The 18,461-nt window shown below is 32.5% G+C and overlaps 1 protein-coding gene across 1 annotated transcript; it reads left to right on the top strand.

The window, feature by feature from the left end:
- Positions 1-1,760: 1,760 nt before the first annotated feature.
- Positions 1,761-6,969, top strand: LOC123221370 (importin subunit alpha-4-like). The gene is made up of 10 exons (XM_044644222.1): positions 1,761-2,239; positions 2,979-3,075; positions 3,159-3,250; positions 3,352-3,483; positions 3,778-3,963; positions 4,074-4,237; positions 4,421-4,499; positions 4,735-4,863; positions 5,774-5,901; positions 6,267-6,969. Exons 1-10 carry the CDS (start codon positions 2,018-2,020, stop codon positions 6,625-6,627), a joined length of 1,590 nt encoding a protein of 529 aa, XP_044500157.1. The 5' UTR covers positions 1,761-2,017; the 3' UTR covers positions 6,628-6,969.
- The last annotated feature ends 11,492 nt before the right edge of the window (positions 6,970-18,461 follow it).

Genomic DNA, 18,461 nt, shown 5'->3' with positions numbered 1-18,461 from the left:
ACATCTGAAAATCCTCACTAGAACCTTAAAACTTTCATGTTCGTTCTCAATCCATTTGTCCCGTTTACATCTGCATTTGGATTGGACCGCTCATGGGCTTTTTCTTTAAATGCCGACCATTATAATCCGCAACCATTTTCCAAATCAGCAGCTTGATCACTTTCACTACTTCATCTCCATATGATCCATGGCATGCCTTATCTCTTTCATTTTGCTTTCAACCTTTAAACTGAATTAGACTCATCACACAAATTTTCACCAACCCATTACAACAACCAACAAAACCCACAACGACTTTCAGCTGGTCTTTCACATTAAGCAAAATAAACAGGCCAAAAGACTTATCCCCATCCAAGGTATAGTGAAATTTCAAAGTCATATTTTTTAATTTTTAAATATCTAAATATCTATCTATAAAATAATTTTTGTTAAAATTCTCATATGAGGTTAGAGGTAAAATTGTTAAATTTCAAAAAATTAAAGTTTTATCATTTTTCTCCCAAAGTTTATAAACTCGCAATTTCCCCCACCAAAAGTTTGAAAAATGATAATTTCCTTCTAAAGTTTTTTTCTCTTTTCTTTGGCGAGGATCCGCTATCTTTGATCATTAGCCGTCCTCCCTCCTGTTTTATCTCTCCCTTTCAACCTTTCTCTAATCACCAATCGATAGAAATTGTCTGAAAATCCAGAAGATTTTTGTTTAGACAACGACATCCAAACGAAAGTCTTCTGGAAGATTTTCAGACTATTTTCATTGATCGATTGTCAGAGAGAGGCCAAGAGGGAGAATGGTTGACGGTTGGAGATGATAGATCGTCGTCGAAAAAAAGAGGAAAAAACTCTAAGAGAAAAATTGTTATTTTTCAAACTTTGAAGAAATTTTGAGGGAGGGAGAATTGTGAGATTTTCAAATTGAGAGAGGAAAATGTGATAAAAGTTTAGTTTTTTTAATTTTTTATTAAATGACTGTTTTACCCCTAAATTAACTAAAATTTTTAATAAAAATTACTTCATCGGTAGGTATTTGGAGTTTTGAAAGTTGGAGGGTAATATTTCATTATACCTTGGTGGGAATAAGTGTTTTGGCCAAATAAAGATAATTTCCTTAAACACACCCTTGCTAAACTGATCATATCACTCACAATCCATCTTACATTCAAGAAGAGCCATCTCAGAGCTTAAAAATTTGACCTTTATGACGAGACGCTCTCTTCTTTCAACAATCGATTCAAAATCAACATAATATAACCAACAACAAAAATTAAAAAAAAAAAATAATAAATTTTAGAAAAAAAGGTAAACAATCTATCTTAAGCAGTATCATGAATCACTCTTTTCAGAATTATATTAGACAATAAATTTTGTAATTTGCAGAAGCAATTGATCATCTTCAATTTTGCCTCCTTTTTGGTTGCAGAGAAAATTCAAGATAACAGCTGAAAATAACAGAGGCATGATTGAGCCACATTTTGTGGCAAACCCACCAAACTAAATCACGATAAAAATAATTGCAATCATAGAATCATTTTTTAGAATTTTCTGTTTCCTTTTCCAGGATTATTTTCCCGGGAAACTAACAAAAGGGTAACAAGGAAACGAAAACATAATGCACGCAAGGAATTAGTACAGAGCTCGAGACGGGCGATGCTTGTACAAAATGCACCGTTTAAAACCTCTTCTATTGAACCGCGTGGTCGTTCAAACTTTATCCATTAAAACGCATTGTCGGTTTCTTTTTGTTTATTTTACCAGCTCTAATCTTTGATCTTGAAAAATTTTAAGTAGTTGGGTATAATCATTATCCGAGGGATTTTCTGTGTTTTAAAAAATAAAATCTGACGATATATCTCGAACAACTGAAAAAGGAAAATTTCCTTAAAACAAAAAAAAAAAAAATTAGTTAAGATAATTAACTATTTAAGATCCAATAAAAATCAGTCGCTTTAACATTTCACACCGTCCCCTCTGTCTGTCTTTCCACTCCTTCCCAAACACCCCGAAAAAAGAGAAAAACGACATGTCGTTGAGGCCTGGCACTCGGACTGAGGTGAGAAAGAAGGGCTACAAGACCGGCGTCGATGCGGAGGAGGCGCGCCGCCGGAGAGAGGACAATCTGGTAGAGATCAGAAAGAACAAAAGGGAAGATAATTTGTTGAAGAAGAGACGTGAAGGTCTCTTGCTTCAGTCTCAGCCACTTTTTGATGCCTCTCAAAACGCCTCCGCCGCCATTGAAAAGAAGGTATAAACTTTCTCCCTGATTTGTGTCTGTATTGATCTTTGCTTAATGGGTTCTTGTGGAAATTTGATTAAGTTGTCTTTGTGTGTGTTAAAACTGTAGGGAGATAGTGATTTAGGGTTTCAAGATATGACAACTTATAAGAAGATCAAGAATTGATTATTGTTAGTATCTTTATGGGTTTATCAGTTTGGGGTTTGTTGAAATTATAAGCACTGAATTAAATTTAGGTTTAGTTTTGGGTTTTCAGTTATGATATGTTAGGAGTTTGGGCTATTTATGTAAGCTAGGAAAGAAAAACCAAAGGAAAAAAAATCTTGTTATATATGTTTATAAGTTAAAATGAATTCATTGGGGTAGGTTTCAAGTGGATTATGATAGGGTCGATGTGGTTTGCCTGTCTCATCTAAGACTATTTCATGTTGATGAGTCCTTCTATTAAAGAAGCTTGTGGATTAGCGCTGAGTCAGTCTTTTTTTGTCATTTATGATCTGTTAGGATTTGGATAAATGAAAGTGTAAGTTATGTGGTATGCATATCTCACAGAACAACTATCTTGGGTGAAAGTGTGATTTGCTATGAATAGTTTACTCTTGTTAGTATAGAGTCACTGTCTCATATAGAAGCATTTCCAATAAGGACAATTTTTTTTCATAATTGCTTTCGCTCTCAGTGGTGTTTGATTCAACAATTACACATAATCTTGTACTTTTTTATTTTTAATATTGTTGTTGTCTAACAGTTGGAAAGTATTCCTTTGATGGTACAAGGAGTGTGGTCCGATGATCCTACATCACAGTTGGAGGCCACTACACAGTTTAGAAAGCTCTTATCAATTGGTAAGGACATAATTCTGTCTTATTATTTCGTTGAGGAAGATTCTTCTTTTATTGTTGACTATGGGGACTCTATCATTGTGTAGAACGTAGCCCACCAATTGATGAAGTAATTAAAGCTGGTGTTGTACCTCGCTTTGTTGAGTTTCTTGGTAGGCATGATCTACCCCAATTACAAGTAAGAACTATTTCTGGATTTTGTTTTCTTGTTTGAGTAAAATAATGTGGTTGAAGATTTTGATCAAACTTAACGACTACTGACTTTGCTATTCTGAGCAGTTTGAAGCTGCATGGGCGTTGACCAATGTTGCATCGGGGACATCAGAGCATACAGGAGTTGTCATTGACCAGGGTGCTGTGCCTATGTTTGTGCAACTCCTTAGCTCTGGCAGTGATGATGTTAGAGAGCAGGTTGACTCTTATGTACTTTTTTTTGGTTAATATTGGAAGAAATTGAATAAATTCATCTTAAATCATAAATTTTTCATAGCAGTTAATCATACTGAAGTGTCTTATTATTCACTTTTTGTAAACAATATCTAAATGCTTCTAAGTGTCTGATAATAATTCCCTTCATATAGCTGTATGTGTATAATGTCTCACTTAATTTCACTGAAGCTGAGTTTTTTTTTTTTTCACAACCTTTAGGTTATCCTGTATCAAGTTGCTATTAATATCTTTGCCATTTTGTTGTTTCTTTATTAGGCTGTTTGGGCTTTGGGCAATGTTGCTGGTGACTCCCCTAATTGTAGGGATCTTGTTCTCGCTAATGGTGCTCTCATGCCATTATTAGCCCAGCTAAATGAACGTTCAAAACTATCCATGCTGAGGAATGCTACATGGACTTTATCGAATTTCTGTCGTGGCAAGCCACCAACACCATTTGATCAGGTGGGGTTTGAAGGAGAAATTTCTAACCTGATGTTTGGTTACTAAATCAACCTTTGGTTGTTTTGATATAGGTTTTACATGTTAAACATGTTTTCCTTGGTTTCTTTCAGGTGAAGCCTGCTTTGCCAATTCTCCAAAAACTCATCCATTTGAATGATGAAGAAGTTCTAACAGATGCATGCTGGGCCCTCTCCTATCTTTCAGATGGTCCAAATGACAAAATTCAGGCTGTAATTGAAGCTGGTGTCTGTCCACGTCTTGTGGAGCTCTTGTTGTAAGTTTCTCATATTTACTTCTTTCTTGAAACCAGGACTGACCTTCTCCTATATTTGTTCATATTTTTCATAACATACTTGTCTATCATCTTTTCCTTCAATGTAAATGTTTTCTATTATTATAAATTTTTACTTACACAACCTGTGAAACTGCTGTTACCAATTAAATTTCTGTCTGCCAGGCATCCATCACCCACGGTTCTGATACCTGCTCTTCGAACGGTAGGAAACATTGTTACTGGAGATGATGCACAAACTCAGGTACTTTCAATATCTTCATGTATTTACTGATCTGGACTGCTTTGGAGATTTTATCCATTTTAACCTATTTAGGAATTAATAACCTAATGGTGATCACAATATGGAAGTTGGACTTTTTGATTTGGGAAACCATAGACCAAACAGCCTCTTAAATCTTTTTCGTCATGTGTAATTTGCTGAAGCAATCTTTTCTTTCATATCACGAAGCAGCAAATAACTGAGTTTTGTATTTCAGTTTGTAATTGATAATAGAGTGCTCCCATGTCTGTATCAACTTCTTACACAAAATCACAAAAAAAGCATAAAAAAGGAAGCTTGTTGGACGATCTCAAACATTACAGCTGGTAACAGAGCTCAAATACAGGTATAATAGTCATTCTATATTTGTCTTCTCTATTAAGATTTTTCTTTATGTCCTAATTATGTGTTGCATCCATTAAGTGGGTCTTGTAGATTCAAGAATTGTGTTATCTTGTCGCATATCTGATGTTTGACTATTGTTGCTTAGACTTCTGATTTATTGGTGGACTTAACTGGTTGAGTGAATTTTGTTTGATAAAGAGCCAGCTTACTCTCCTGCATCTGTATTAAGAACATTCATTATTAGATATTTTTCCAGTAAGGCTTCATCAGTGAAATATAGCGGGCAGATTACCTTACCAAACAACTCTGTCTCAATACAATATTATTGCTCATGTTTTGTTTCACTGTTATCTTATACCGATGATATGTCTTTTGGTTTCTAATTTGTCATTAAAGGTTATCTTAATTAATTGCATGATATTGTTTAACCGGAGAGGAAGAGCATGCAGATTGGTTCTTGTCTATATGTCAAGTACTCTTGCATCATGTACACCATCTGAAACTCTGGCAATTATTCTTCTTTCTTTCTTTTTTTCTTTTTTAGAAAAAAATGTATTTGAAGTTTTTATTAACTTGCATGTAATGCTTGTGGGATTATGCAATTTGGTGATAAATGATTGGGTACTTTTTGTTGGAATGATAAAGGAATATTACCTGGTATTAGGAAGTGAAATATGTTTGACTGTTGTGTAATTTCTATTTTCTTCTTTGCAGTTGCTTGCTTATCTTCTTTATAAATAGCCAATACAAACTTTATCTTCTTTTTTTTTTTTTTTTTTGAATGGAACTTCCTCAGATCTATGTAGTGCCTCCATAATGTTAGTTACAAACATTATTGGTTGTTTATAGTTAGAAATTAAATACATTGATTGTTGGGACTCATTATTCTCTGTTAATTCGCTGTCCTACAGGCTGTTATTGAGGCCAATATTATCCTCCCTCTTGTACACCTTCTCCAACATGCAGAGTTTGAGATCAAGAAGGAGGCTGCATGGGCAATCTCTAATGCCACCTCTGGAGGTTCTCGTGAACAGATTCAGTATGTTACTTTGCTCTTTTTTACTTTTCCCTAATTGGTAATGTTCTTAAGGATGTGAACTACTGAGAATACTTGCACACTAACTTCTTTTGGTTGTGTGGCATGAATGTTTCAAAATAATAATTAAAATGTAATTATTTGTTGATAGTAACTAATTGCTAACTATTGCAAGGTCATGTCTGCTTATACTTTTTTAAAATTCTGTGGCTCTAATTTCATGACAATGTTTGATGAAATAATTTACTTTTGTGGGTGGTGACCTTGGGAACCATACCATGTGCAAACTTCATCTTAGTAAATATTCACATAATGGTCCTGCAATATAGCTTACTTGGTAGACCACTCATATTTTCATGTTCTTGCAGATTTCTGGTTAGTCAAGGATGCATCAAACCACTCTGCGATCTTCTGGTCTGTCCGGACCCTAGGATTGTAACAGTGTGCCTTGAAGGGCTTGAGAACATTTTGAAGGTGGGTGAGGCTGTCAGGGAAATGGGAATGAATGATGGAATTAATCTCTATGCCCAAATGATTGATGAGTGTGACGGATTAGATAAGATCGAGCAATTGCAGACCCATGACAACCATGAGATTTATGAGAAAGTCGTGAAGATTTTGGAGACATACTGGGCTGAGGAAGAAGAGGAGGTGCAGAATCTCCCAGATGGTTTTGCTTTGGGGAACAACGAGCCCAGCCTTCCACCTGGTGGCTTCAATTTTGGTTGAAGTAGTAGTATGTGGATCTGCTTGCTATCTTCTTAGGCATTGTTACTCTTGCATTGAAATTTTCTTTTCTTTTTTTTTTCTTTTTGGAACGTAGCGAGTTTGTTAGGGGCCAAGGGTCAGGATTTTTGGTCTGGCACATAGGCTTTTGTTTGTCTATGGAAAATATGTTGAAAGCCTTAGGGCTTTAGCTTTCAGTTTTCAGCTTGGTTTGTATTTTAATATTCGTAGGAAAATTTGTTCTTTATGGTTGCATTGATGTGTAATTGACATTTTGCATCACATAACCTTATCTTGCTTTGAACTTTTGGATGACAAATATTATTGGAGTTAGTGTGCCTTGAAGTTGTAGAGCTGCATCCATATTTCCACCAACCTAACCTCCATCCACTATTAAAAAATACAATAAAACTATGTATAATTTTTGTGCAAAACAATAATGTATTATCATGTGATTAAGTATTATTTTATTTTTAATTTTTAATTAATCATGTAATAATACGATAATGTTTATATATAAAGTGACATGCAAAGGTTATACACGTAGTACACTCTTTTTCGAATATGATCTAGGGTGACACTTAATAAGGAATGATAAAATTTAATCTGCCTTCAGGTATAGGCAACCACCTTACAATAAAGTCCATGGAAATATAAGTACAAGTTTTATACGAATTGGTAAGGGTTGTAGATTACCTGGACTTTGCACTGATTCTGGCTTGAGCTACTGACAAACTTCACAATTTCTATCAATATTCCTGACTTTTTTCTACATTTTCTTCCAATAAAAATATTGGAAATGTAATGATATGTGCATTGTACTCTAGAATGGCTACACCAAGGAGATTTGTGAAAATAAAACAACTGAAGTCTAAATATAGGTTTAGCCTCTATTACTAGTTTTCCTTTCCTTTTAAGCTTTTCTTGTTGCCAAGTACATTTGGGTTGACGTGCAGGATGTAGGTGGTTTATGGTGTCAAAATCATACACAGGGAACAGAAACAATATTTAAAAATTTTAAGTATTACATAAAAAATGATATTTGGCCATTAACCTTTTTGGATCCGTTTATGGGGATCATTATGCAATCATATTATAGGATAAGAGCAACCGCAAGGGGGTTAACATATTTCTTACTCCTGTTGGGGGGCTTCTTCGTCATTATAATGCAAGGGCGTGTGAATTAATCCCAATCCAAGTCTAGGATGAAGCCAAGGTATCCACTTGGAGCACCCAAGGCAATGGAGGCTATGGATGGCTTTAGAGTTTACTAGGACTTTGGGTGAACAAGTTACGAATTAGTATTGGTATGGAAGTGACAACAAAGTTTCAAAAGGTTGAAAATCAATTCGTTTATATAGAACATGATGAATGATTGTGCATAAAACATAATCATTTACGAATCATATCATATCATGGTATTATCCAAAATCTATGATTATCTAGATTTTTATGTATATAATAAAATTATTTAATAATATCAACTCAGGATAATAAATGCTCGTCACTTACTGTGCATGTTCGTTTATATAACTTGTCACTTATCTAATTTTCAACTTATCTTTATCTAAATTGGATAAAGTCAATACTCCATTATATCATTTAAACCCATCCATTTGCATGTGATTATGTTTTGACCATTCAAGTATATATAGTTAAGTTCAATTATTATATGAAACTCAAAATTGATAATCTGGATACAAAAAATGATTCACCCCATACAAATCAAGGCCTCTAAAATTGAGATTATCCTTTTTGTGAGTAATCTATAGTGTAACATGCATAGGTACATCTCAAGAGTATTTTAGTATTTTTTTCTTGTATTTATGTGTATATACATGGTTATGATTGAGTTGAGATTAAAATGAGTTAATTGTTGTAATTTTAAAGGGATGTGCAACTATACATGGAGGATGTATGCTCGTACATCGTATGCTACATCAACCAAAGGGATAGCGTGCTATGTTGGATTTTTTAAAGTGGTGCACATTGTAATGCTAGTGTCACCACAAACTCTACACAATTGCAACTAGGAGACGTGCTAATGGCTCTGATACCAAATCAAATTATATTGAGCCTATAAGTATGAAGATTGAAACTTATATTATATAAAACTAATTGACTTATATTAAGGTCTAATCTACCACATTTGTATACCTCTCACTCATATTGTTTTTATTAGATGCGGGACTTTAGTCTCCAATAATAATCAATGTTGGATCTTGGATTTGGGAGCATCGAACCACATGACAAGTAACCCATCACTGTTTCACTCTTATGCTTCATGTTATAATTGTTCTCACATGAAATTATTAATGGATCCTTTTCCTTTGTGGCAGGCTCAAACTCTATCTGATTATCTAATTCATTTACCTTTCATTAAGTGCTTTATGTTTTAAATCAGTCTCACAATTTACTATATATTTGTAAAATTATTTTAGAAAGATAATTGTTTTGCTAAGTTTACTACGACTTGCTATGAAATTCAAAAGCAAACATTGGGGAGGACGATTGGCAATGTTAGAGTGAGGGATGACATCTATTATTTTGTGGAAAGAGATTTCGAGAATAAACAAACAGTCGTGGAAAGTATGTTAATAGACCTTGTATTACTTTCAATGTTTCCAATAAAGATGTAATCATGATGTGGCATTGTAGATTAAGGCATCCTAATTTTAGTTATCTTAAACGTTTGTTTCCAAATTTATTTTTAAATAAAAATTTGAATTATCTACCCTGTGAAAATTTCAATTAGCAAAACATATTTGTATATCATATCCAATAAAGTCATAACAAGAATCAAGACCTTTTAGTGATATCTAGGGTGCTTCACGTGTTTAAAATATTTATGAATCTCATTGGTCCATTATATTTATCGATAATCATACACGAGTTTGTTGGTTATACTTCTTAAAAGAGAAGTCTGAAGCTCAACAAACCTTTCACTATATGTTATACAATCAATTCCAAACTACAATTCAAATACTTAGAGTTGATGATGGTACAAAATATTTCAATTTTGTCCTTGGTAATTATTTGGCAACCCATGGGATTATTCATTAAAGCTCTTATCCCAACACCCCTTAACAAAATAGAGTATTGGAAAGGAAAAGTCATCATATGTTAGATGTTGCCCAATTATTACTGTTCATAATGAAAATCCCTAAGTATTTTTAGGGGAAAGTTGTTTTAATTGCATCCCATCTTATACATTGAATACCTTCTTGAGTCTTAAAATTTCAAACACCACTCTTGATCCAAAAGAAGGCTTATCCCTTATCTTGTCCATCCTCTAAGTCAATCTAAAGTAGATCCAATAGCTCACAAATATGTATTCATTGGCTATTCCCCAATTCAGAAAGGATATAAATTTTATTCTCATAGTTTAAAAAAGGTGTCTGTTTCAAAAGATGTTACATTCTTTGAATCTACATCTTATTTTTCTTATACTCCTTTGTAGAAAGGGTCTACCTTATACCAAAAAAAAATCTAAAAAACATTCATCATCATACTGTTCCTTTATCATAAAATCCTAAGCTTACCTATACTATTCTTGATCCTGATCCTAAGGTATCAATTATGATTCAACAAATATTAAAAATAATGGGAATAAAACCTCTATCTGATAAACCAAAGTTGATTATTTATTCCCGAAGAAGACTTTCACAAAAAATAATGGAATCTAATACCTCAAGTTGCCAAGAGTCTAAACCGAGAATATGCTCAAACTCTAAGGAACCTATACCATCTAAACTTGAGCCAAGTTAAGAGTTCTTTCAATTGCTTTGAGAAAAGAACTAAGATCATGTATCTAACATCCAATATCTAAATTTGTGTCATTTGATAGGCTATCTCCTACCTTTCAAGCTTTTGTCACTAATATTTTGAAGGTTGAGATCCCATAAAACATACATAAAGTTTTCACATAATAAGATTAAAAGAAAGTATTTTAGAAAAAAATGAATACTTTGAGAAAAAATGGTACATGAGAGGTTGTAAATTTACCAAATGGAAAAAAATTATTGGATGCAAATGGGTGTTTACAGTTAAACATAATACAAATGGAAACATAAACAGGTATAAAGCATGAGTGGTTGCAAAAGTGTTCACATAGACCTATGGTTTAGATTACCAAGAGACCTTTGCACCAATTGCCAAACTTAATACTGTAAGAGTACTACTTTTAGTTACAACAAACTTGGAATTACTCCTTTAACAACTAGATGTACAAAAATGCATTTCCCAATAAGGACACCGAGATTTATAGGAGACAAGATATCAACTCAAAAAAACAATTTATGGCCTCAAGTAATCTCCTTGAGCTTGGTTTGACAAATTCACTTAAGTTGTAAAAATCATCACTATGTACAAACTCAAATTGATCATACCTTGTTTATAAAGCACACAAAAAAGTGGTAAGATTGTAGTTCGAATTATGTTGATGACATTATTGTGGTAGGAAATGATCTCAAAGAAATTAAGACCCTAAAATCTTATCTCGGTAAAGTATTTGAGCTAAAGCATCTGAAAACTCTTAGTATTATTTATGTTGCAAACATGTGTTAATTTCATTAACTTAGTTATTATGTTTCATCCATTGTTTGAGTTTGAATTCATACTTTATTGGTTAAGTTGCAATAAAAATGAAAAAAAACATGAAATCAAATGCATAACAAATAACTCATCGTAAATAAATATATAAATAACAACTCAAAAATCATATGAATAACCAATGATAAATATAAATGTACATCCATAATCTATTTGATGTAGTGAAAATACAACTGTGAGGTCAAACACCTATGCATCGAGGTGAACGACTCGTGGGGAAAATCCAGGCTCCATGAAAACACCAAACACTTTATAAAGCATAATATAAAAATACTACAGTCATCGAAACCCTATGGTAGACGCAATATCAAGCAATCTTTTTATGGTGTACGCCCAATAGTGGCCCAAAAAGTTGTTCCCGCTAGTAATGCTAGGATGAATGTGGTGTAGGGTCTCATCTGTTGTGCGAGCCTATCATGTTTGCCTATGTAAGTTGTCTCAAAGTCATATAAGGTGATCAACCAATCACACAAATCCAAGACCCTAGACCCCAATGGGCACAATTGAAGTTTATAGAGATGAAAACCTATAAACATTGAAAAATTATAATGAACACACGTTGTATATAAGTAAATTATAATGGAAACATGCATATACAATACCCTATCGACCTCTTCCTATAGTTTGTAAAACAAATCGGGCATGTTATCTACCTCCACCATCTTTGTAAATAACTTAAGCCACTCATACTCATTTGACGACGTGGTACTCCAACTCTCATATGCCATCTTGATATACCCCATAAAGAAGGTATAAGTTGTCATCCAATTCTATGGGACGATGACAGTCTACTCAAGTTGGTACCAACGTAGTAATGCTGGGAAAAAAATCTATATACTAAAATAAATATAGAACATGAATTGTATTATGTTTTGACAAATATATAAAACATTTAACCAAAGTCAATGGGTATAGACCACTTATATTATCAGTCAGCCACTCGTGCAACTCTGTGTGCCAAAAAACAACTTTAGACTTAGCTTCTATGCAATAAACATCATAGTTATCGGATATTGCAACTCTGATGTACTACATGAGGAAAGATTCCTCATGCTCTGTAGTAGAGAATGAAATGGTTTGAATTTGTCATTTTGCCCTTAGTTTGATTGGATTTGTATACAGAGTGTAAACAAGCGGACCCTTCTGGATGACCCTACCATGAGCACTTCACACCAACTAAAAAATTATATAAAATTGTTAATTCAACAATTCATCTTAATTAACAAATATAATGTTACCTTCTTGATGCACGATGAAAGAGTTTTGGTGGGGGAATCTTCTATTGTTATCAAGCCAACCATCTGTACCCTTGAGATGGACTAGAGAAGTAATTTAATATTATCAGTAATCAATATATATGAACATATAAAAATTATAATGGATATACCTAATCCTACTCTCCTTGTGAAATAACATCGAATAACTCGTCCCTTTGTGAACTAATATTAATAACCCATTTGCTTGCATTGGGGATCTCAGCAATTAACCATAATTGCTCATCCTAAAAAGAAGGAAAAAAAATTTAAATATATGTAATAATATTTAACTGCATTCAACTAATTGAATAACAACAATCTATGCTACCTTTATGATTTAGGAAGGTTTACATATAGAACTCTTAATCGATATCCCCTCATGACCAGTACTCTATACAAATATTAATAACAAATTATTCAATGACATTTCATATAAAATATATTAACAACAATTAATTACAAACCTTAAGAAGGGGAGGTGATGGAATTAAAGGGCCAATGGGTCAAGGCCTTTTAACACCGTCGCGAGTATCTTATACGAAATTAATATACATGTTAGACAAATGGGTAAATACAATTTACAAAATGAATAAATAAGATATGACTTTGTCACTTGATCGATTGTCTCTGTTATGTACACGTCATGATATTCTCAAAAAACTTATACGATTCTTTAGTCGAGACATCTGCTTTCGCAAGACAAATATCTGGTCCTGTAAAGAAGAAATCTCACCTAATATCATATTGCCCTAGAGGCTAATGCAATATCTAAGGGGGATAGAATGGGTGACATAGTTGATGGGCACTTATGCGTGGGGTGCTTAGTAACAGGGTCCTAAACTCCGTGAAGTTGTATGGTTTTGGTGGCTAAGGTCTCAACAACAGGACATGTAGTCTGCTCGATAATAGAGGTTAGAACATCTACAGGTATCTCAGGACTAGGGGCCTAAATGTCTATAGGTGGCATCGCCAAAGAAGCTTCATCTCCTGCTAAGGAGGGCGATGAGAAGGATGAGGATGATCGGGGATCCAACATACCTGTGTAGATAACAATGTTAGCATACCATCGTGTAACCTCCTCAATCAGTGATGGTTGGAGTGAGAAAGTAACATCATCCTGCTCATTTAAATATATAATTAAATATATTTGCATTAATCAATAAATCAATCAACCAATCAATTAACAATTACATACCTTATCACCAATGAATATAATTCTCATATGACTCCAACTTGGAACATCTCTCATATGCCACCGAACATCCGTAGAGATACATCAATAACAACAAAATCCACCCAATTATACAAGGTGTTGATCATCTCATAGATCCAATACTGTAATGCAAGTATTAATGTTTAAATTCAACTAATAATTTTTCCCTTGACAATCAATATATATAATTAACAAATATACAATTATTTAGAATGCAAGTAAGAACCATAAATGTCATATTTATGCATGTCTGACATCTGACCTAAGTAAATCTTGTCACTCATCGGGACACCCACTTAAATGTCATTTTCCACACTGAAATACTCCACGGGTAAGAATTAAAACTGTCCAAGTGATAGACCAACTAGAGATACTTTACAGATACCCTATTTCGTCTGTTATTCCCTAGTAACACCATATGAAGGCAATACAATAAGGCCATTTTGATGGCATCAATATCATTATCCCTTCATGGCCTTGTCAAGAAAACTCACTTCAAATCATGATATTGCATCTTCTGACATCCCCAAAAATAGGTCTTTCAAATTCTATCTCTAGATCCTCATAGAATATATGATAAAAGAGCAATAATCTGACTGAATGGTAGATTGGTCATAAGTGCAAACTCGAATAAGCTGAATCTCATGTCAACCCTATTAATCCTAAACCAAAACTCATCTCTCCCTAATCCTTGATATAACTGTCATAACATGAAGGAGTGCACTAATACTCCACTAAATCTTCTATTTGGCAATCAAAGTAAATGCCCAAAACAAGTCTTCTCAAACAACTATAATTGTGTTTGTGTCAATGTAGATTTAATCATGGATATTGTGGTTCACTGTACACAAGAAGTAACCTTTACTCGAAAGTGTATTGCCTTATCTGAGATTCTTAATTTGATGTCCTCATGTTTTCTGTTATAGGAAATATCTTGTAAAAAAAAATTATTATCATGTCAAAGTTAATAAAAATTTCATAAAAAACAGGTATAAAATTGGAGACAAGAATTAAAAAAACCTAAAATTTGAAAACTACAAGTCAAAAACTCTAAAATGATAAAAATTGAAAAACTACCTTGAAATTTAAAAACTACATATCGAAAAATTATAGAATGACAAACATAAATAAACAAATTTGAAATTTGAAAATTACACATAAAAAAAACCTTAAATCACAAAAATAAAAAAAACCAACTTAAAATTTGAAACTACAGGCCGAAAAATCCTAAAATGACAAACATAAAAAAAGGACCAGAAAGTCGAAAACCACAAATTGAAAAACCTTAGAATGATAAATATAAAAAAAACTACCTAAAATTTTAAAACTACACATTCAATTACCCTAGAATCACAAATACCTAACAACTAACCTGAAATTTGAAAACTACACGTTAAAAAACCTTAAAATGAGAAACACAGAAAAACAAACCTAAAATTCAAAAACTATACATCCAATTACCCTAAAATCATACAAACCAAAAAATTGATCTAAAATTTGAAAACTACACGTCATAAAATCTAATAATGACTAATATCGAAAAACTAACTTAAAATTCAAAAACTACACTTTGAAAAACCTAGAAATCACAAAAATTCAAAAATAGATCTAAAATTCAAAAACTATATGTCAAAAAATCTTAAAATGACAAAAACAAAAAAATTGACCTAAAGTTTGAAAACTACATGTCAAAAAATCATAGAATGATAAACATAAAAAAATGGACTTGAAATTCAAAAATTACACGTTGAAAAACTTTCAAATGAAAAACATAAAAAAAATGGACTTAAAATTCTAAAATTACACGTCAAAAAACCTTAAAATGATAAAAACCGAAAAACTGATTTGAAATTTGAAATATACACATAAAAAAACCCTACAATAATAAACATAAAAAACATATCTAAAATTCAAAAACTACACGTCCAATTACCCTTAAATCACAAAAATTGATTTAAAATTCGAAAACTACATATAAAAAAACCCTATGATGTGAAAAAACATAAATAAAATTTGAAAATTAAGCGTCAAAAAACCTAGGTTTAAGCAAAATATCAATTTGCCCCTTAACATTTTCTCACTCTCCTTCAAGTTATAAATGTTTAAAAATATCAGTTTGCCCCTTATCAATTTCTCTCCTTCCCATTGGTCCAAAATCTTTAAAACCTCACAATTCTCCCCCGAAGGAGCCACGGGTGTCACTGCTTAAAAAATCAACATTTCTCCCTTCCCCTGTGGTCCTCCGTGGGATACTATTCAAAAACTTGCAATTTCTCCCCACCTCCGGGGTTCCCATATAGACCTCCCGATATAACTATTTTTTAGAAAATCACAGTTGCCTCCTCCCCTGTGGCATTGATTCAACCTAGGGGATATTTCCGAAACCCTAGATTCCCCAAGTTTGTCAATATCCCTTAGGGTGAAGTTCCAACTTCAAAATAGGTCAATTTTTTGGCCAAAATCTCAGTTTTTAGCTATAATTTCAACAACAAATGATTACACGCATATTTAAACACAATAGTCTTAAATTAATTCATCCAAAACAAGAAATAATCAAACCACAAAATCATTTGTTCAAATCTGAAAACCCTTAACTAAACACTCCCAAAATCATACTCTAGTCAATAAAATCTAAATATAAAAATAATTCAAATAAGATAAAAGATGATTTACTCATCTTCTTCATCATTTTCATTATCGAAAAAATAAAAAATTCCTTCCAAAACATTAAATGGAAGACCCATGGAAATCTGATTTTGGGAACAGTGGATCAAGGAAAATATGGGTAAGGATATGAATTTTTTTTTGTTTATCTATAAGAGCATTTTGGTCATTTCAGGTAAAGAGGTATTTTTATTTAAGTCCAAAAAATTCGATAATTTCACTTAAACTCCTTATGTTTAGGATAAGTATTAAATATCCCTTTATTTTATTTGGGCGGGAAATTTTATGATGGTCAAATATGATTTATTAGACCTACTTTTCTTACTAACACATACATTGATTGGTTGTTCCATTTAATTGCTTGTGGAGTTTGTCGGTTCCTAACAATGACATTTGACCTAGTAGGAAAATGATATCCACCGCATGAAACCTACTTGCTCAACAAAGTCATATTTTTCTTAAAAAAATTAATGAAGGTTTGCAATGGACAGGTGATAACAATTAAACCGGAATACTGCATCCCAAATTTCGTTTGATGCTTCATAGAGGACTAGGTGGTCTATTTGTGGAAATTTGTGCACACAACTCCTAATTGTTGTTAATTTGATATAACCCTTGAATCCTATCTTTGTTATCAACATATCCTTGCATAGATGGTAGTGTTTATGTAAAATGTTGATGTTAGTCATAAAACAAAGAAACATGTTGCAGGTTCTGAGGCATTGGCATAAGGATTGAGGATGAGATTATCAGAAGTAGAGTATTAGGTATAAATTATGACGAAATTTATATTTACCTTTTGGTTTTATGATAAACTAGTAATCGGAGAAACGCGATTAGCCTTAAAACAATTTTCCATTTTTAATTTGTATAAATAATAATTTCCCACACAAAATCAAAAACTTTGTTGATGAAACAATAATATTAAGGAGTGAAATTACTATTTTATCCAAACTAGTTTATGTTAAAAATTATCACATAACCCTAAATTAACAAAAATTAAAAATAATCTTTAAATATCCAAATTATTCAACAAATCTTTTATTTTTTGTCCTTTCATTTTTATTTTTTCTTCTTCTATTCCTATGGATAAGATTGTAATTGTCCTATAATCGTATATTAAGAAATAAATTGTAACTTTTTTTTAAATAGGGGTTTTTATGAAATTTTTAGGGGTTTATTGCAAATTTAAAAAAGGTTTTAGAGTCTTTTGAAAAATTTTAATATTTTTGCCTCTGAATAGTTTCAAAAATGGAAAATATACTCCCAAAGAATTGATTATAATGCAATAAAATTTTTTAAAGGTTAAATTATCATATTTAAAATGTTTGAGTTAATAAAATATTGTTTTCTATTTTCAAAATCAATGGATATTAAATTTATGATTTTACCCTTACACCATTAGTTTTTTACAATAAGGTTTGAATTTGGGTGTGAAAGTGTCATTTATACTAAGGGTAGAAAAGTGTTTTTAGGCCAAACCTTGGGTGGGAGCATGTCATTTACTCTTCTGATATTGGAAATAAATGTTGCCTGGCAATTACTCTGCTTCATAAATACGGATACCCACAGTTACTCCTGTAGTTGTACCTATCGGATCATACACCAAACCCCAAGTTCTTTTTAAACGACATATATATTTATAGCGACAATTGTTCAAACATATACATACATATAGAGAGAGAGAGAGAGAGAGAGAGCAAATAATTTGGTACAGTCTGTAATGTGAAAGCTGCATCCAGTCTAGAAGAGCGAATTATTGAAGGAAATAACTTATGCAGGCTATCTTATCTACAGATTGATTGATTTCTTGTGTTTTAAGAATTTTACTTGCTTTTGAGATTAATTTGTAGCCTTGTATAAAGTGTTAACTAGTACCATTGCAATCCCTTGCTTCAATTTAACACATTACTGAACTTGCCAACTAAGTAATGGAGTTGCCAAATAAGTAATGGAGACTGATGGTGAAGGTTACATTATTCTTAGGTTTGGTATATACAAAAGGCTAAAGGACTATTTTCTATTCAAGTTTTAATATAAAGACAAATATACATTTACGGTGTTTAAAAAACTCAAACATCCACTTATGGATT

The sequence above is a fragment of the Mangifera indica genome, chromosome 7, assembly GCF_011075055.1.
Source record: "Mangifera indica cultivar Alphonso chromosome 7, CATAS_Mindica_2.1, whole genome shotgun sequence".
Classification (NCBI taxonomy): Eukaryota; Viridiplantae; Streptophyta; class Magnoliopsida; order Sapindales; family Anacardiaceae; genus Mangifera; species Mangifera indica.
Note: the sequence above shows the minus strand (reverse complement) of the source record. Positions and strands in the feature narration are given on the sequence as shown.